Below are 21,194 nucleotides of genomic sequence, written 5' to 3' on the forward strand. Positions count from 1 at the left end.
AGGCTGTCGTCTGTAGAAATGGATTTTGATTTTAGCATCAGGGCTCATTTTGCTGATTTTGATCAACATAATGAAATGTAGTATTGTTTCTCAGTAAAATTTAACTGACCCAAAAGTGGAGATTTTTACACTCACACTTACATACAGTAAAACTAGCTCCATCTACAATTCACATTTGTTGCCCAATTTTAAGTACATGTTGCTGACAAAATGTTCAAACTGTTTTGCATTTTAAATGAAGGACTTTTACTTTTAATAGAGTATTTGTCTTCCACCAATTTCTTTCTAAGACTAAATACACACAGACCGGATAAAGAAGAAAATACAGACACACACACACACACACACTCGTTCAATACACTTTTGACTTCTGTTTAACCTTTGTGTGGCCTGAAAGCTCTCAGCAGCTGGTTGGTGGTGGATTGTCTGAGAACAGGCTGAAACTGAAATTGTACGCTGGCATAATCCTCAGCAAGAGAGACAGAGGGAGCGGTGGTTGAGAGGGAGAGAAAGAGAGGAAACGGGAGCAAATGGGAGATATTGTAGAAGCCCAACCAATAAAAGAGACCAATAAAACTGAGGAATGTGAGAGAATGAGATAGTTACAGACGCACAAAGAGCTTCAAAACAAAGTACGAGCTTGGGCTATTCAAAAAGGCCATTGTCACACTTTATTGAAAAAATGCAACCTGCCATATATACTGTATACTTATACTGTATATACATCAGCCATGGTAACACAGAGTATTTTTGGTTGTGACTGTCAGAACAAACAGAGTGATGTACAGAGATGAATCAAGACACCGGCTGGGCGAATGTACGGGAACAAAACAAAGACAAGACGTCCACATGTATGACTCTCCAACTTGCAGGCCCTCTTGTTGTAATGTATTTTATCAACACTGGATTACGGCATTTATACCTTCTCCACAAACACACACATTGTGCTCCAAATGTGTGTGTGACAGCTGTCCCTGTGTGTGTAGTAATCCTCAGTAAGCTCCCTGGCTCCCACAGTCTCTTTCGGTAGGTCCTCCAGAGCATCTCTGACCTCACTGTGTAGCCTCTCCTACACTCCCTCCGCCCAACAACCTGCTCTCACTCATGTTGATCACATCTTTTCACTCCAACATACTATCTGCTGCTTTCTTTCCTGGCCCGTATTTAATTAAAGGAACGGTACGAGACTTTTGGGAAATACTCTTATTTTGGTGGTAAGTTATAGATGAGAAGATTGATGCCATTCTTGTGTCTGTGTGGTACATATGAAGCGACCGCAAGTAGCCAGTTAATGTAAATAAGTAGCAGCTGGTTAGCTTAGCTTAGCATAAAGACTAGACACAAGGGGAAACTAGCCTGGCACCTCTAAAGCTCACTAACTAACATGCTGTATCTCGTTTGTTTAATCCGTACAAGAAACAAAGTGTAAAAATGACTTTGCTATTTTGTGGCGGACTGTTTCTTGGTTACTGCTCCTAACTAAGAAGTTGTCAGACACAACCCGAACAAATAGCCAGGATAAACTTAGTTTAAGTGTCAAATGGATCCTCTATTTGTGGTGCAAGTTTGCCCTCTGCTGTTCACATCAAGCCTCCTCCAACGATAAACTCTTTCATCGCGTCCTGAGAAAACATTCCTTTCTTCTACATTCCAGTTTCCATTGTTCACTTTATCAATACATGTATTCTTAGTGATGCGCTTTGTTATGCACATGTACACTGGAGTACTTTCGGAAAAGAGGTTAGTGGTGATACATTACTAAGACGGAGTGCTAAATAACAAGCAACATGAATTATTCTTTGAATAAAGCAGGGCTGATCTGATGATCAGTTAATGAACTCTATGTAAAAGTACAAACACATGTAGGAGACATCACACACAACCAGTGCGCACAGCCGTCCTTTTCTTTGTGGGTGATTATTATCCAACATCTGCGTGGGCTGGAGGTGGAGGGTCTCAACTCATTCACAGTGATCTTCTGCCAACTTTGGGATTCCTCTGACTGATGGGTCAAAACTCCCACAATGTCCACAATCATTATTGTCACAGTGTCCATAAAACTCTTTCAATGCAGTCCATGATGATGGGATACTGTTTTTATTTTATAGTTGTTTATACTTCTGAAATATAAAAATAACTGTCTCCCTCATTTGTTTGAAACAAGTCTCTTAAGTAGGGAGAATAAGAGGGTTAAAGTAGAGGAAAAAGGGATTTAGGTAAATTTGTGTTTGTAACGCTCCGACCCGACACAAGTACACGATGCTTTTAAAGATGCTCTTCCTTCTGAACAGTGTGATTTCAGCAAATTATTCACAGTTTTTGCACTTTCTTCATGTTGTACTTCAAGCTGTCAAATGTTAAATCCATAGTACAACTTATTCCTTTTGTCACATTTAATTCCAGGAACAAAATATCTTCTGTTGTATGGGGGATATTGGTTCTTCCTCGTCCTCGCAGAGGGCTGCAGAGAGCTCACATCTCTGGTGTTCGTAGTGTCCTTGGGGACGGGAAGTCTCAGAAGTTGCTGAACAGCTCATATTTCTTCATCCAGTCCATCTGCGGCGCCTTCTTCTTTTCTTTGGAATGGACCTTCAACTTTTCTTCTGCTGCCGTAGCGCTCAAACTCAGGCCCATCTCAGCGAACGGGTCCATCAGCAGGCCGCCATCATCATCCGCCAGCTAGACGGGAGATATCATTGGAGACGGAGAGACAGACAGAAGCGTTGAGGGTAACCGTCTTTCATGTGAGACACCAAAGACCAAATACAGCACCACGCATGAACGCTCACACCCACCTGCGTGCTGTTGCCCTGGCTGCTGAGGTCGGAGTGAGTGGACCTGATGGACTGCGTGGTGGAGCTGCCGTTGATCTGAGCGTTAGGGGAGCCGTTGGATATGGACGGACCGTCATAGTCTGTGAAAACAAACAAACAAGCCAGATGTAAGGTCTGAGAGTGTTGCATGAGTCAAGAACTCATGCTTCATTTCATAGATTATTAAGAATGTCCACGTTTACCAGAAAGGACTATGTAATTAGATATATTTATAGGGAAAATCAAGACAGTGATGAATTAGCTTACTTCCACTAAATTGTTTAACGTCTATCCAGACAAGTATCTCACATCCTGTTACAACAACAACAACAACCTTTATTAATTCCAGGCACAGAAACGCTTCCATGATATTTCTTCCAGCCATGGAGTTGTTATGGGCCGAACTAATTTCGAAACTATTGAATCACGCCTATCAAATAAGTCAAAGCATTTAAAACACTGCGGGTCACGCACAATCCACGGCAGTGATGCCTAAACAACGGCTGCACAGAACGTTTAAAAAGAAAAATGTATGATGGGTTTTGATGTAGCCATTTTCCAGGACGTTTTCTTTAAAAAATGATGAAACTCTAAAATAAAATGTTACACAGATTTGTTGACAACCTCATTATTTGCAGTAAAATACCTGCTTTGACTTTCTAATTGCCTCATAAAAGTTTATACGTACCCACACAGCCTTTTGTTAGTGCAGTCGTACCTCTGAGATGGCTGACCGCGGGGACAGTCCCTCTCCTCTTGAAGTGTTCGTCGGTTTCTGAGTCCACCACCAACAGCCAGGCCTCATCTCCCCCTTTCTTTATGAAGGCCACCACCTCTGCATGCCGCATACCCTCGATGTTCACACCATTTACCTGGGGAACACAGAGACAAATATAAAGGGTTGTTTTTGTAGGAAGGAAGGATACTTTTAAATGGTTTTGTAGGTTGGTTGTTATAGCCCTTGGTTCTCCATCAGCACACTACACCAGTGGCAGGCTAAGAAAAAAAACAGCACCAGCTGTGCAGAAGTATTTAGGGAAGTCTGTATGGAACTGCATCTCTTTTTCTCCACTATAGACGCAGCCTAGACAACACTTTATCACGTTTTATCTATTGCAAAGGGGCATCCAAGAGGAAACTTTTGCTGCAAATGAAGGGTGAATGTTATGTGCGTACACTGAGAGGAAAAACTGCTTTTGATGAAAATTATAGTGTTACTTCCAGCAAATGTACAAGACCAAAACATGTTGGCATGGCCGACCAGAACCGTAAGGTTCCCAGTTAATTGTGATTTGTGCTTAAGAGACATTAACAACCAAATCAGATCTCTCCAACACAAATCTCTCCAGGTCAGTGGGTTGGTTAAGTTACATTCAGCTTTATTTTGAATAATAGCATCTGAATGAACCTTCCCGTCACTCTTTTCTTTTCATTGTTGACATTGTCACTACCTCATTTGTCCACTAAGTGGAGCCGTGGTACAACATACTGAGGATACGCTGTTCAACATGACTCTCAGAAGGCTGCACCTCTTTACACAATGCAACAGTGGACAGCTGTACATCCAGCAGTAAAGTTAGGATTTACCACAATAACAGAAAACTCACTGTCCATACTTTGTGAAAGGGATTTCACCTATCAGGCAATATTAGGGGCCAGAAACAGTCCAACGGAGGGACACAATGACCCTGTGTGCATGTGACTGACCATCTATGTGACAATATTGCCCTAGAAAAACACAATAGCCTGTTATTGCTTGCTCTTATCAAGATGATGCGTGCATTTGGAGACCTGCTTTGTCTAGACCTTGGCCTCTCTGAGGCAGGCAGCTTCGCATCACGCCAAGTTCGTGTTGATACACAATCAATTATTGACGGCTCTCCTGGGCTCCTGGCTATAGTGCGGGTTTCAGGTGTCCGAGTCCTGACAAGATGGGACGTAGTGAAGAAGAGAGAAAAAGAAACTCCTAAACTTTTTGCTCTCATTTGTAGGTGAGGAAAATAGGTGGGAAATAGGTCTGTAGGCAAAATAGGTGCGATGAGAGACTTTATGGGAAAGGAGAGAGAGAGAGAGAGAGAGCGAGAGAGAGAGCGAGAGAGAGAGAGAGAGAGAGAGAGAGAGAGAGAGAGTGGAAAGAAGACAACACAAAGAGTGGAATCAACAGATGGAAAATGTGAACAGCTCCTCAGCTTTCTCTCTTTCATATAAAGAATCTATCCCTTTTCCCAGGACTCATGACAGACAGATAAGGCAGACAGACAGGCAGGGACACAGACAGTTTAATACAGAGAGAACAAGCATCTTTGTATTCAGCCAAACAGCAGGTGTTGTGTCATGTTTCACAGCCCTTCATTAACAGTCCATCCCACACAAGACAATTCACTCTGCTCTCTGCCCACAGGGCTAATTAATACACGCTGTAGGAACAGTACAGACGCTTATTTGTCATGGGACTATTCCTCTGGGAACCTTTTAATACTAGTGTGTGTGTGTGTGTGTGTGTGTGTGTGTGTGTGAGTGTCTCATCAAAGCCAAGGAGAGTCCAGCCACCTGACGTTCACTGGCACATTTTTGATGTGGTGTGTGTGTGTGTTCGTGTTTGTAAGAGCAGCGAGACTAACCTTGGATCACAACACCTGCACCTTCACTCATTCAACTCCAAGAAATAAAGGGTATAGTAATACATTTCTCTCTTTCTGCCAAGGGGGATTTGTACTTTCACTTGGTTTTAGATTTTATTTCTTGCACCATAAATCCTAATTCACACACACACACACACACACACACACACACACACACACACACACACACACACACACACACACACACACACACACACACACACACACACACACACACACACACACACACACACACACACACACACACAGGCACAGATTCAAAATCTTTGGTATCCAGTTTAGTGTCGCAAAGAGAGTCAAAATCTCATAAGGTCTGTTTTCACAGAGACCAAGCAGCCAACTATGAGAGGTGATTTAGATGTTGACAGTAATTGAAGCCTGTTGAAACTTCAGGACCTGGACATAAGCTGTTATAGGTAATGAATGACTCAGCAACCGCACAGCCTATTTGTGGCTTTAAATTAATTCAGCAGCTGATTTTGGTAATAAATTAGAGGGAATTTAATGTTCCCACAAGAGCTTTCATGTTTATTTCCAGTGGAAAATTACTTTTCATTATGTGCAGAAGGAGTTCATGATGTCTCAGCACCAAGGACACTGTCATTATTCATTGTCCATGCCCCTAAATTAAATGCCTGTTGATCCCTACCTGTCCACAGTTCGAACAAAACTAGTCTTACCAGAAGCTCTGTGAGGCTGTACTGAGGCACAGCGGTGCTTTGAGCTAAATGCTAACGTCAAAATGCTAAAGAGTGACAATAACAATGCTAACATGCTGATGCTAAGCAGGTAAAAGGTTTGCCATGGTCACCCTCATGTTAGCATGCTAACCTCTGCTAATTAGAATTCATGGCCAAGTACAGCAGAGGATGATGGGAATTTATTAGTTGTGTGGGTGTTTGTCTTAAACCACAAATACGAACCTCACAATGGCGCTGAAGGAAAGGTCAGGGGACCGCCTCCCCAATAAAACATCTGCACAAAATGTTGTGTTAATCCATCAGGATTCATCCTCTGGGGACTATGCATGTATGTACAACATTTAATAACAATCCCCCCCAGTAGTTATTGAGACATTTCAGTTCGTCTGGCTTTGTAAGGTTGCCTAAAAAGTCAAACTCAGTGTTGTTTTGTGATGTGATGTGGTTGAGAGAGCATGAATTGATCACCACCCAGGTGTGAAATCACTGTGAGCTGATCTGTGGCCGATCATGAAATGAACTCCAAATGTGTTTGTGGGTACTGCTGTCAGCGAGTGTGGCGCCCGCTTGTATGTTCATAGATGTCACCCTCAAGTGTGTGAGAGGTCCAGAGTATGCACTGTTGAGCGCAGGCAGAGCAGAGAGGCTGATGAGCCATTCAGTGGTGTCACTGCTTCTGCCAAACATCGGCAGAAAGCTGAGCTCTCATCATAGCCTTTACAACGCTCGCTGCTGCTGATACACCTCCAGTGTAATGGGGCGTGGTGAGAGAAGAAGACGGCGAGAGACAGAGATCCGTGTCATGGTTGTTCACCTCTCTAACAGGCTGCTGACAGATAACACAAACGCTCTCTTGACGCATGGTCAGAGACGGTTGCAAACACACGCACACACGCACACACACACACAAATAGCAGCCAACTCTATGACCTCAGATCCAAACAAAACTAATATGCCGGGATCAAGTTTTTTAGAGGGCGGAAATCACATATTTGCCAGTATACTTAAAGTCTCATGAGGTTGACTTTGTCCCACAGGAAATCTAAGATAATTGCAAAAACACTTCAACATTTTTTGCAAACAGTAAATATTCATATAAAATAACAAAAAGTTGAATAGAGTTTAAATATCTTTAGACATTTTGTTTGTTTGGAACAATTAAACTTGGGCTGCAACCAACCAATCAATTGCTCTCGATTAACCGTTTAGTCTTTAGTCACACTTTCGTCCTTTTAGTCCAACTGTCCAAAATCAGAAGATAAAAGCAGTAAATCTTAACAGTGGAAAAGCCACGTTTAAGAAATATTCATTTTGTAATGCTTAAAAAAACTAAACGATTCATTGATTACCAAAATAGTTGCTGATTAAGTTTTAGCTTTAACTATGGGCATTTTATCAGACATCTTCTTCTATTTCATGTCATTTATATTCAAATATTTGCTTTGGAAATGTACATGTGCATCATGCCAATAAAACTCCTTCAATTGAACTTAATTTGGCCTAAATGTCATCTTCAATTTATGTGTCCATGGAGAGATGTAGGGAGGTCAGTGACTGTCATCAGGGACGTGCTACAGGATGTTCCCACACACTCTCATCAGCCGTCTATTGTTCCAGAACATCAGTATTTTCACTGAAAAGTGATCGGCAACATTATGCCTTTTACAGACGGCTGCAGCTCTGCTTGGTGGTCCTGATCATAGCTATCAGACCATGATTATCCGTTTTTTAGTCCATACAGTTTATACTACAGTTCACCATTTCGCAGTTTTTGACTATTTTCCTACCTAGAAATTGTCTTCCATTCAGTGAGTTCACTACAATATGAGAATCAAATGCGATGACCTAAAAATGTAAAAAAAAAACGTTGTAATTTGTCCCCGTCTCTAGAAACTGCAAAACAAGACTCAAGAGTTAGGTTAAAAGATTGATATCCCTCTCATATCTGTGTGGTAAATATGTAGCAGCCAGTTAGCTTAGCTTAGCATTGCGACTGGAAACGATTAGCATGGCTCTAGACCGTGTCTCCTTGCAACCAAGAAGTCATTCCATTTCTTGGCACATAACCACCTCGTAAAAAACTGTAAAATTGTTGTTTTATACTTTGGTTTTTGAACGGATTAAACAAAACAGATATAATGTGTTACTTAGTGAGTTTTTCATTACTTTCGGGCAGAGCCAGGCAAGCTGTTTCCCCTGTTTCCAGTCTTTGTGCGAAGCTAAGGCTGCTGCCTCCAGCTACATACAGGAAGCATTTTAAAAACAGGCCCTGCTCTCAACTGTATCAACTCATCTCAACTTATCATGCAACACAAAATTCATCTTTTTGTTTTTGTCAAGCAACTTTCAAGTCCCTACAAGCTGATTTTTTAAAATGTTGTCATGAACTACCTCTTAAATGGAAACAATAGCTGCCTGGAACGTAAGAAAATAAACCAGAAATGGTCTAAAATGTGCAAATAATTTTGGGAGATCCTAAATGAACTCTGTTTCACCTCACTATCAGACCCTACTAGGGTGCTGTTTGGCTTGTGCTGCAGCGTGGTCTGGACCCTGATGTACAGCCAGTGAGGCCAAAGGTCATGGGAATGAAGAATGAATGTTGTGTGTTTACACTCAGATGAAAAACTGCTTATGATGAAAATGATGTTGCTGCCAACATTTGAGAGATAAAGCACTCTGTATAGTTGAAGGACATTTTTAAGAATTGTCCACAGATGACTGACTTTTATTTGTATTGTCGTATTTAGCAAGTCTCCAATATTTCAGGTGCTCTCCCTCTATCTTACATACTTGTTTTGTCTTTAAATAATCTGTTGACTTCTAGCGATGTTCTGAGCAGCCGAGAGCTACTGGACTTTCCCTGGAAAAGCACTGGTAGGCAGCGGTGTGTGTTGGTGTGTCACGGAGTAATATGCACGAGAGAAGGTCATCTAAGCATACTTGTCAATTTATTTGGAGGTAATGGATAGGATGGTTGTGTGGAAAGGTGAACACATGTGCAAAATCAGGAGCGTTGGCACACACAGTAGACAGAAAAAACACGTTCCAAAGTGACAAGATGAAGCGCTACAAGAGGCCCCTCAAGGGATTTTCATCGCACACAGTAAATCATATTATTCTCTGACACGTACCAGACTAAACCAGAATCATTTATCAATAATCACCTCATTAGTGTGTGCACATATTTCATGATCTCCTCATTCCTGGGCCCCGGTCTGCAAGAGCATGTGTGCATGAAAGCGCTCACATAATGCTCAATATTCTTCCAGCTTATCACTTCTACTGTGGAGGTTTCCCCTCACCTGTTAACTTCTTAGTAAGCACACACATGCAACCCCTCAAACCGCCCCACAACACAGACGCACGAGGGGTGTAACGTTGAATCTGTTTGTGTCACATAAACATCTGCATTTGTATCTGTATTCAGACCTGCACCAAAAGTTGTTAGAAATCATCTCGACTGCATCATTTTCTATTAGATTGTTTTCTATTGCCATCTATACTATAACCAGTTATACTAGCCAAATAATAAAACATGATTTATAATCGGACCCCATATAAAAGAACAAAGAAGAAGTAAATCTAACTAACTCAATAAAAGCTGTACAACTGTTAAGAATCCGTATGGAAATGAATATTTAAAATCAGTGTCAGGAGGTCCATGAAAATAAAGCTGATCTGAATGAATTTAACTGTTTGTATCTGTTCAAAGGGCATAATCTGTTCATATCTGAATAGTGAATCTGTCTTTGTTAACATTCCACATTCATACACAACAATGATAATATAATGCAGACCGATACAGCACCACAAGCTAAGACTATGAGATTGTTGAATCTGACAGTGTCAACCAAAACTGAACCTGTTAGATTTGCTGCAGGACTACTGTATTGGATTGCATTACGCTGTCATTTCACTCCATCCACGCTCCTCCGTCCTACCTCTATCAGCCTGTCTTGTGGTCGGAGCCCGGCGTGGTCTGCAGGGGATCCTCGGTCCAGGGAGCGGATGTACTGTCCGGGCCTGGATCGGTCACTGTGGAGGTTGAAGCCGTAGCCCGTGTCAGAGCGCATCAGGTGGCACAGACGTGGAGTGAGCTCGGACGGGTCGAGTGGGGGCCGTGACTGGGGTTGGGCCTGCTGCGCTTGGGCTTCAGCCTGGGCAAGAGCCTCCTGGAAGAGAATGAGAAAGGTGTGTACTTGTCTTTTATACAGGTAAGAAAAAACAAATATAAATGCAAAGGTTCATCCGTTAGTTCACGATGACAAAACATGTGAAGAAGATAGCAGAAGAGCTCCATGTAGAGATGTGATCTATGTTAAAAACTATAAAAGAGATCTAAATGGTGCAGCATTTGTAGGAAAATTGGGCGAGACATTCTGCTGTCTGCAGGGCATTTTAACACAGCAGGGGACTTAAACACACAGCCGAGTCACTTTACCCATTTATAACAACCACCTTTCAAGCCTGTAGGGGGACTGTTTTATATAAATAATATGTGTCACTTCAAGGTACTAATGAATACTGTAAAGTACAAAGGTGGTATCCTCGGTTCTGAAACTTGAAGCCAATGTGGAAATGCTTAAAACATGCATTCTTTCTGATCAGGAGGATGCAAAAAGAAGTCTGATTGTATAGAAGTCTATGAGAAAATGATCCTACTTCTCACTTGTTTTATTACCTCAGTAAACATTGTAAACAGGACACAACCACAGTGTTGTTGGATCTGGGTGTTTTCGTCTTAGAACTTGAACCCTTTCACAGTGACTTTTCAGTCCATGAACGTTATTTGTAACCTATAAAAATGTCTTATTCAAGTTTCGGTTGTACTCAGCTGCACCCTACGTGTCACTTCTGGTTCCAAAGAACCAAGATGGTTTCACAGTGACTTTTCAGTCCATGAACGTTATTTGTAACCTATAAAAATGTCTTATTCAAGTTTCGGTTGTACTCAGCTGCACCCTACGTGTCACTTCTGGTTCCAAAGAACCAAGATGGTTCTTTGGAACCATCTTGACGAATTAGAGGCTGTAAAACTGTAGTCCACAAATCAATGGATGAGGTCACGGTGGCTTTACCTCCATGTCTTATATACAGCCTAAGATTATAAGGCAATGCAATTCTACCAAATCGCAATGTATATTGTGAATGAGATACAATGTTTGTTCACTAATGTACATCATTCTTTGTGGATTGCAGAGCTATTTTCCTCATCATGTTTTCATGTTGTGCTGCCATTCAGTATTAGAATAGATTTTATTATAGAGCTTGTTCTGGAGTGAATTTGTCCATTTGCAGCAGATCACTGAGAGCTCCAACAGCCTGGGTGAAGACATTGATAGAACTTGTATAATTCTACCTCGAGCTCCACAATGCAATCACACTGATTTACCACCTACACCCTGGGAAAGAAATGTGCAGTGAGAGAGATGATAGCCGGTTGCCAGCTCTGTAACCTCAGCTGATATTAGCTGTGAGGCAACAGACAGGTAGAGTGGGTGTTGGGTGACCAAATATGGGTCTACATACGGTGCACATATTGTGTGCATAGGAGAGATCTGCAATCATATTACGCAACATGAGAAGTTCATTTTTTTTCACTGTATGTGAGGCTGCCATCATGGTCCAGCTTGTGCCGGCTAAAAATACATATGAAGTATGTGGGCAGGGTGAGAGAGAGAGAGAGAGAGAGAGAGAGAGAGAGAGAGAGAGAGAGAGAGAGAGAGAGAGAGAGAGAGAGAGACAAAGGTTCTGTAGTGTGGAGAGAGGAGAATATTGTTTATGATGTATTCTGACAGAAAAAACAGTTTGAACTTATTCATTTATTTGAACTCTATCTCACCTTTGACATTCCTGTGTGATTAATGCAAATTCATGTTAGGAATCGTGGCTGACCCTCGATCACCACAACACTGCCTGCAAATCTACCCCTCGACTGTTTAAAAAACAACACAGATGGCAACATATCCTTTCATTTCAGGCACTGAATTCTTTGGGAATTCTTAGCGGGGATCTGGGCAGGTTGCCTTGAGAAGGAGGGAGAGAGAGACAGTAAAAGCAACTCTCATGAATCCCTCAAGATCCCCCTTTTCCTGGCTGGAGATGGGGTGCCTGGGTTGGGCAGCTGGGTTAGAACTTCCAAGGGGGGAGGAATAAAAGTATTTAAAATCAAATGCATTAGCATCGAGGCAAAGGAGAAAAATGGCAGAAGGAGGGAGAGGAGGAAAGGCACAAGCAAGGAGGGAGAGAGAGCGTGGGAGGGATAGAAAATTAGATGCAGTGAGAGGATTGAAAAAGAGAGTTCAAGAAAAGAAACAGTGGAGTTAAGAGTATGCAGAGCCCGGAGAAATACAGAGCAGTACAGAGAAATCAATGACAGAAGTTTCCAGTCAGCGACCACGGGGTGGAAAAGAGTTTGCAGTGGAACTCCTCTAACATAAACAGTGAGAGTAGCACAGCTGGGAGTCATTATGTGGGGGAGACGCAAGTGTCTTCCAATCTAACCTCGGACTGCTTCTCGATGCCTGTCCGCACCACACTAATCACCCCCTGGGGCCGGTGCCATCTATTAAAGCCTCAGTCTTTGACGTTTGTGTGCATTTTGATCTGAACAAGCTTAATTGTGTCGGTGATGGAGGGTGACAACACCACTGTGTGTGTCCTCTGCTCTGTACTGATGGATGCAGATGTCTGACTTGTGTGTCAACGTGAAAAGGACAGAGACTCCCGGTTTGAAAGATGTTAAGAGTGTCAAACAAAGAGGCTTAGAGGGCCTGAAGTTGCCGGACAACCTCTCCAAACCGAGAGGCCAATCGAATTAAATACAGTCACCATGTTTGTTTGAACTAAGGGTGTTGAAACTTTCATGTTTTTTGTGAAAAATGTTTTCATTGGAGAGGGAGAAAAATTAGATGTTTTTCCCCCCTTTGTCAGCAAACAAGCTTGACATCAGGAAAGCGGCCGGTTATCAGCACTGAGTCCCGATGGGAGGACCCGCTGTAGGAACTATCGGGAAAACACTGAAGTATCCATGTTTTGTTCCAGGCTCGTGAATGTTCACATGGAAAATGATCCAATAAATCAGCGTGGCTTTTCCATAATGTAAAACAACATGGAATATTTCACACCCACAGCAGAACATTATGGAGTTTGATGCCCCAACACAACACACACACACTGACACGCACACACACACACGCACACACGCACTGACCTCTGTGTGACTGTGGCACACTGAGAGGATGTGCTGTCAACGGGACAAGTGCCATCCCATGGATTCCTTTAGTTTGCTGTCACAGTCAGCCTTTGTTTCAGTCTCTGTGAGTGCATGTGGGGGAGAGTACAGTGTACACACAAGATCTGTGTTTGACTGTGTGGTTGGCTTATGCAATTTTGACAACTTTTTTTGGGGGGCACAATTTATTTATACACAGGATTAGAAGCTTTTTAGACGGGACATTTTTGCTGTCACCGCCACATTTTATTAATTGTAGCTAGCTAGCTAAACTAATGTTAGCTTTGTTTGTTGGTTGAAAACGCTGTCTATATATCGATATTATACCAAATTGTGACATGAGACCGGATATTGTCTACTGATTGTGGATATTGTAATATCGGTATATGGCATAACTGTTGTCTTTTCCTGGTTTTAAAGGCTGCATTACAGTAAAGTCATGTCATTTTCTGAACATAACAGGCTGCTCTATTATTTGCCTTTATCCACTCAGTCTTTACATCCACATTACTGACGATTCTTTATCAAGAATCTTCAGCACCAATGGTCATTTGTGTGTCTATCTGTGTATTTCCCTCTGCATCCGACTGCTGGCAGTGGCGTTGGCAGTTGATGAAACTAGATCGCACCTTGTTGAATAATTGAGCGGTGGCCGACTGCGATGGATGGATCATGACCACTGTTAACCCTTTCACAGCCAAGGATCATTTGCTCACTGTTGTCCAACAACACAATGAAGTGTGCATGGGCATGCATGCGTGTGTGTGTGTGCGCGTGTTTGTATTTGCATGTGTGCTGTTGTACGTGTCTTTGAGTTGCTACAAAGAAACTTTAAATCCGGTGTGTGTGTGTGTGTGTGTGTGTGTGTGTGTGTGTGTGTGTGTATGCAAGCATGTGAAGCATTTTGTCAACAATGCTCTCACTTGCATGCTTCCCAAAAGGGATTAACGTAAACTTAATATCCCCATTCTAATAAATCAGCAGGTCAAGTTTCCTTTGAGCCCCGAGTCAAATGCATGCAGTTTTTCCTACTGAGTTTAGTTTGGTTTAAGAAGGGTGTGACCTATTAATTTACCTACACTACAACAATGTGCACATCATCGATTGAATGCAAGTACTAAAGCAAAAAAAACAACAACCTTTTAACAAGCATATACAGTATACGTAAACTGATCAATCAATAGATGGCAGATTCAACAAACATTGGGTCAAACCATTTTAAATGGAAATCCAATCTGCAGTTAAACTAAAAAGTAAATTGTTTTTGTTCCATGGCCTTAATGTAATTTTTTTTAATGACTTTCCATAACTCGACCAGAGTTCTTCCATGACCTAAAAACTGTAGCCCAGTTTGTTAATGTTATTTCTCAGCTTGGAGAAAAATCCACTGGTGCCGACTATTAAAAAATAGTCTATTTTCCAGTTGGGCTTGCAATGTAGAAATTACCATAAGTTCAAAACAGCTGAAAACATAGACTTTTGCCAGCGTATTCCTCTGTTTGCTCCACTTTTAACAATCTACCGGTCCGACAATGTTTCTCTATGATAAGCATCCAAACAATCCAAGCGCTGTACCCACAAAACAAAAAACTAAAGGCGACACAAAGTAGCTAACAGCTGATCAAATCTACATTCATTATGGGACGAGAGGCCTGATTTTGTTTATGTCAGTTAGCCCTGCTTTCCTTAGTTACTGTTGACAGGCGTGGCAACAGTAACTCGGGGGGGGGGGGGGGACCTTACTGAACAGTCAATTTGCTGATATATGAGCAATGGCGTGGTCCCAACTTTAATACCCGTCTGACACCAAAACGTGCTTGTTTTAGTCCGTTACATGCCTGCTGATAATATATGTAAATATTGAGATCTCCACGTTTTTTAAGTTTTGACGACATTCAAACACATCAGTATTTATTTAGAGTTACACGCAGCAGTTGATCACACAAAAGGCATTATTTTGACATGACGGTTGAAATGCCCACAAAGGGACATTTGCCAGGAAGCAACAGAGAGTTTATCTATGATACCTACAAAATCTAATTAAAAAACGGAGCGCTGAATGGAAACTCTGCTGATGTAGAATGATGCCAGTGGAGTACAAACAACACCAGCACGCAGGACTTATGCTGAAGTCACGGTTGACGACCCGTTTTCATGGAGACAGCAGTGGAACCAGTAGAGCCAGTTCCCTCTGAGGTGTGTTTACAGAGAAGTTTTTAATTTAGGTGAGAGAATACATACATATTTTAGATGTAGATTAAATGGAGATTTAAATAGTTTGAAGAGTTTTATACATTGCTCAGTGTCTGTGTGACAGCACGATTTCCCGGCTTTTCAAAAGTGTAAGCAAATGTGAGGATCATTTAAAAAGGATTTACCAAATTAAGAAAATTGCTGTGTCTCAGATATTTTGGCCATGACAGCACTACCCTCAAATCGTGTGTGTATGTGTGTGTGTGCGCGTCTGCAGCTGCTTCACGTGTTGCTCAATCAGAGAGGAAGAGAGCAGATCTGGCCAGTTCTCTCAGTGGGCGAGAAAGAGAGAAGAGTGGGAAAGCAACAAGAGAGAAAGGAAATGACAGGCAGCTGGACAAAACCAGAGAGGGATTTGGAGCTTGTAAAAATGAAATGAAGGACAGGGGGATAGGGGGATAGGGGGGGGGGGGAAGCGACAACAGTGAGGAACGAAAGAGAGAAGATAAAGAGAAAAACGGCAATCAGAGAGGGAGATGATGGATGTGGAGGAAGAAAAGGCAGCAGCAGATAGAACATGAGGACTGGCCAGAGATCTCAATAACCAACAGTTTGCCCCACTGGTGTTGTGGAGTATTGCGTAACAGCTCCGTGATACGAAGGCTATAGCTGTGTGTCCATCGTGCTCTACCAGGACCGACCTGCTGAGATCTGTTTACAAAGTCTCCTGCTCTGCTGCAGTGTGTGTGTGTGTGTGTGTGTGTGTGTGTGTGTGTGTAATGTGTGTGTAATGTGTGGTACCTGCTGTTTAAGTGTTTCCTGAGATCATAACTCATAACTGAAAGAGAGACAGACGAGCATTGAGGTGAAATGTGGGAAAAATAAACGAATGCTTCTCCTGAACAAGATGAAGTAGCCAGGGAGCAACATAACAGATTGGAAAAGTGGTACACTGCATTAGTCATGGATCAAGTTGTCATACTGTCTGTTGACAATAGTCCGATCTATCATTGCGACTTGTGTTGGACTCAAAGCAGAATTCTGGGTTGATGGATTCTACGTTTGTGATGCAAAGTTCAACACCTGCTATTTAACACAAGTTTAACATTTTGGAAAAAAAAGATTACCCATTCTAATAATGGTTAGCTCACTGTATTAGCATGTTATGTCTTGTTAAACAAACACTACTGTGAATACGGTGTCTTGATCAATTGAAGTATAGTTAAATGAACCCGTCAACCGGCACCATCTCTTCCTTCTTCTGAATGAGATTGAACCATATAAACGTTTCCACTTCCTTGCATTCACTGCGCAAACTGTGAACACAGCTAACAACAGCGCAAAAAAATAATTTATTACCCTGCAATTGCATTTTAATGTTGAAACTCACTAACGACCTGCTTGTCATACTCTTCCAACTTTTCTCACACGGCACTAAACATCTGATATAATTTATGTCTGCAGCTCAACTGTCGGGCCGACTGAAAAGCTGCACTGCTGAAGCTGCAAGAGTCCCGTGAGTGCAAACATATTGTAAAAGGTATCGTAGCTGGAGGCTGAACTCTCACCAAAGTGTCACTTCATGCTGCAAAGAAGTATATAATTACTTTTCTCCCAACTGTCCAACATGCGTGATATAAAAACAATGAGCCTTGGCGATGCCATAAATAATATATATTTCATTCACCAAACATGTTTTTGTCCTTTGAGAATATATTTAAGAGTAAACGCGACCATAAATAAGCTAGTTTTCATCACAAGACTTTTGTGACCTGATGCCATGAGTGCTCTGGCAACACAAGTGTTTGTACATGTCACGCTCTGTGAGAGCATGCAGCTTTACTTTTCATGAGAACCTGCTGTAAGAAGTTGATTGGATTGTCATGGACCTGTTTCATGCTACAAAAGCGTGTGGACACGGCAGAAGTGAGAGAGAGCGAGAGAGAGAGAGAGAGAGAGAGAGAGAGAGAGAGAGAGAGGGGAAAGAAGTCAAACCAACAAGTGGTTTAAAACCTTCTCATACATTCTCTCCATCTGTCTCTCACTATCTTTCAACTCTCCATTCTTCCTTAATCTCATATTGACGTTCGCCCTCCATGTCATGGAATTTCTCACGTACTTTCAGTACGCGACAAATTCTTCAAACCCTTTCACTTTTACTTTCTGTCCCCCTATTATCTTTAAGTGCCGCATGTTACAATATATTCATGTCAAGTGGATGCAGAATACAACATTTCTGCCTATTTGCATTTAAATGTCAATCTAAAATGTGTGGGCTGCTGGCGAGGCTGATATATTCAGCAGTTATGTGCTGTTGTGTGTGTGTGTGTGTGTTTCTGTTCTGTGCGTGTGTGTGTGTAGATGAGGGAGTGAGATTTTGAAGGTGAATGTGGCTATTTCATCCTCTGCTCCTATTCTCTGTTTATTTCAGTCCATCATTAGATAACTTTTTCCATCCACCTCTGTTTTCACGCCTGACAGGACAGCAGTTAATTTTGGCGATGCAGCGTGTGTGTGTGTGTGTGTGTGTGTGTTTGTCCACACCCCTGTTATCAGTGTGTGGCAGATATCCCTCGTCACTTGGTTGGCAACTCTGGGAAACTGTAACACTTTTTTTTTAAACACTTTATATAACAAAAAAATTATTAATTGTGAAAATAGTAAGCAGATGAATTGATAATTAAAATAATCATTGGCTGTAGCTCTATATGTGTGTGTTTATAAACCTATGGATACCATAGCAGTGAAGAGGAACTGTACACTTGACATTATAGAGACACAAACATGCTCTGTGGGAGAGGCCTCATAGACAACATCAGGACAAAGATTTACGTAGCTGTGTGTGTGTGTGTCTGCAAGTGACAGCCGACATAAATTCCTCTCGCCTACTTTCCAAAGCATAATGACTGGATTAGAGGGGATTCCTGTCCGCTGCCTCTCTCATACTTTAACGCACGCTAACTTCACCTCACACACGTAAACTAAACCGAAACCTGTAAATGTAAAAAAATGTAAAACTAAACCTGTCAACTGTTTCTCAAGCATCGATAGAATTCCCAGTTGATCCACACGGACACAAAGCCTCTCTCCCATCACATCTGCTTGACTCCCACAACGAGTGTGCGTGTGAACACTGCGTAGATGGATGTGTGGGAATGTGTGCTGGCTCACAGCTGTGAACATGTGAAGAGGCTGAACACGAACGAGTGGTGAGGAGTGACAATAACAGCCCAGCACCGATATGGTTAAACCTGTAAGACGGCACAGTTGTGACACCTACTGAAGTATACGTGTGCTCGCTAAATCATACACACATATAGCAACACATAAGGTGCACGCAAGAACGTCTCTATCAGCAATAATGAGGTATAGCAGTAAAGGATCCTCTGTATCTACGGTGTTTGTTTCTCTCTCGCTCTCGTATTTGTTGGCAGTGTTGTTGTGTGGGCAGCACAGCGATCGATCCTCGGCCCCGCTATAGTCGACCTACTCTCCACTGATATTCCCGCATCCAACGACTGATAGTTAAAAGATAAGAAATGTAGATAGAGAAGCAGCGTGAGTGGATGTTTCCAAAACGGACATTATTTGTTCCGAAAGTTCTAGAAACTGACCAAATACAAGTGTTGATGATTTCAAAAAGAGATTTTAGAGATCGGTCCCAGATGATTCAAAGATGGCAAGAGAAGACGGGCCTGTTTTCACATATTCTGACCCAGTGAGGGCTACACAAATGTAGTGCAGTCTATAAATAATGCTGAAGATTTGGGTCAAGGGTCTCAAGTGCTACAGTTACAATTTGTGGATAGGAGGAGTTCAGAGGAGATGTAACAGCTTGATAATCATAATTTAGATGATAACAATGATAATAAACTTCATTTGTATGATGAAGAAATGCATTTTATAGGAAGTCACTGATGTAACAAGACAGATTTCAACATTTAAAGACTGTATCAGGTCACTGCTATAGCAGCAGTTTTGTTGCAGGATGTGAGGGTGAGTTTATGGTTGAGCCAGACGTTGGAGTACTCAGTACTTAAAACCAATTCTAATCAAATGCAAAGATGCTAAAATGTTAGTTATGTCATCTCTATTTCTTGCTGCTAACAGTCTAAATGTAGTGTTTTTTTATAACTTGAAGCGTGAGTGGGCTTTGCCGCCCAGGCAGATAAACAGCAATTTATATTAACCCCTTCTGGAACAGATGAAAGCATGAATAAGACATCTCCATGTGAGAAGGTGATGTAAGCAATGCAATTTTCAAGACAAGTTGATAATCAAAAGTTGTATTCAAAGATAACTCATACATTTCTAAGCCCAACAGATAGAGCCAGGTTCTATAATGTATGTATTTCATGATTCAAACATGATTACGTCAGATTCTTTCCATTGTATTTGAGGAATTTAATGGACAGTTTTTTTAAGGACGTCAGACTGCAGATTGTTCCTGACTTTCATAGCTACATAACGTTGTGTGTCATCGGCATAGCAGTGAAAATAGCCAAGTCGAAGCGTGTAGATACAAATTAAAATAGAAGGGGACCTAAGACACAGCCTTAAGATACTCCACAGTTCAGAGGGGCAGGACACTAGAGAGCAGTGTCTGCAATTCCGGCACTAAACTCAGAGAAGACAAACTTGAGATATGATGATCTACTACCGTCTCAAATACAGAGCTTAATTCAAATCAAATCTGGACCAGCATCACTACCAAAGAGGAGATTATTATCATTATCTTAATCCATAACACAGTGAGAAAGACGTTTCCTGTTGAAGTAAAAAAAAAAGAGAGTCTGAGAGTCTGCAGAGAGACATTCAGGTCAATGTCTTCTGGGTTAACAAGGGCAACATTTGAATATATAATCAGTACATGGGGAGATGATACATGGAGACACACAGCTGTGTTCACTCATACACCCACCCACACACACATTTTATACAATACACTCAGTTGTCTGTGTCTCTCCTGCATTACCCACCTTACTAATTCCCCCCTTTCTGTTTCTTAAATCCCCAGACACACACTCACATATAGTTCCCCCACTCATGACCCTTCCACATCCTTCAGACGATGTTTTCACTCCAGGAATTTGGTTTACTCCCCCCCCCCCCCCCCCCCCACCCCCCCCCACCCACACACACACACACACACACACACTGAATCCGGACCCCTGCATCTTGATGTAACACAGTTGGTATTCAAACGAGGGGGGTGGAGGTCTAACACCAGCTCCAGATGTTAGTAAAAAGCATTACACGTTACTCTAACAACTGTACAGTCACTTAAAAATCAAAATGTATGTAACTCCATATTCCATCTGATATCATAAGAAAAATCCTTAAAATTCAAGTAAACAGGAAAGGTTTTCTTAGTAGACATGCCAAATTAAATAAAGGTGAAACAAATAAAATGCCTCCTCTTTGACAAAAAAGAAGAATTTTGACATTGTGTCTATGCTCCCACATCAACTTCAACTCTATACTTGACGGCCGTCAAAGTACCCCACTGTACACATCCGCAAACGTTTTGTTTATTCACCAAGAAACAACCTCACATTTATCTTGTCCATCACAGTTCACGTCTGGGTGGCAGGCAGAAATCGTGCAC

General features: G+C 41.8%; 1 protein-coding gene across 1 annotated transcript in view; it reads right to left on the reverse strand.

Annotated features, from left to right (window-relative positions):
- Nucleotides 1-1,205: 1,205 nt before the first annotated feature.
- Nucleotides 1,206-21,194, reverse strand: part of LOC306709423 (Na(+)/H(+) exchange regulatory cofactor NHE-RF2) — a 28,139-nt gene continuing 8,150 nt past the window's right edge. Inside the window, exons 3-6 of the mRNA XM_079177554.1 lie at nucleotides 10,101-10,331; nucleotides 3,532-3,685; nucleotides 2,796-2,914; nucleotides 1,206-2,679 (exon numbers count right to left, since the gene is read on the reverse strand). Coding sequence (XP_079033680.1) covers nucleotides 2,515-2,679; nucleotides 2,796-2,914; nucleotides 3,532-3,685; nucleotides 10,101-10,331 — 669 coding nt within the window. The 3' untranslated portion in view covers nucleotides 1,206-2,514. The remainder of the gene's footprint in view (nucleotides 2,680-2,795; nucleotides 2,915-3,531; nucleotides 3,686-10,100; nucleotides 10,332-21,194) is intronic.

Source organism: Pholis gunnellus, assembly GCF_910591455.1.
Source record: "Pholis gunnellus genome assembly, chromosome: 17".
NCBI lineage: Eukaryota > Metazoa > Chordata > Actinopteri > Perciformes > Pholidae > Pholis > Pholis gunnellus.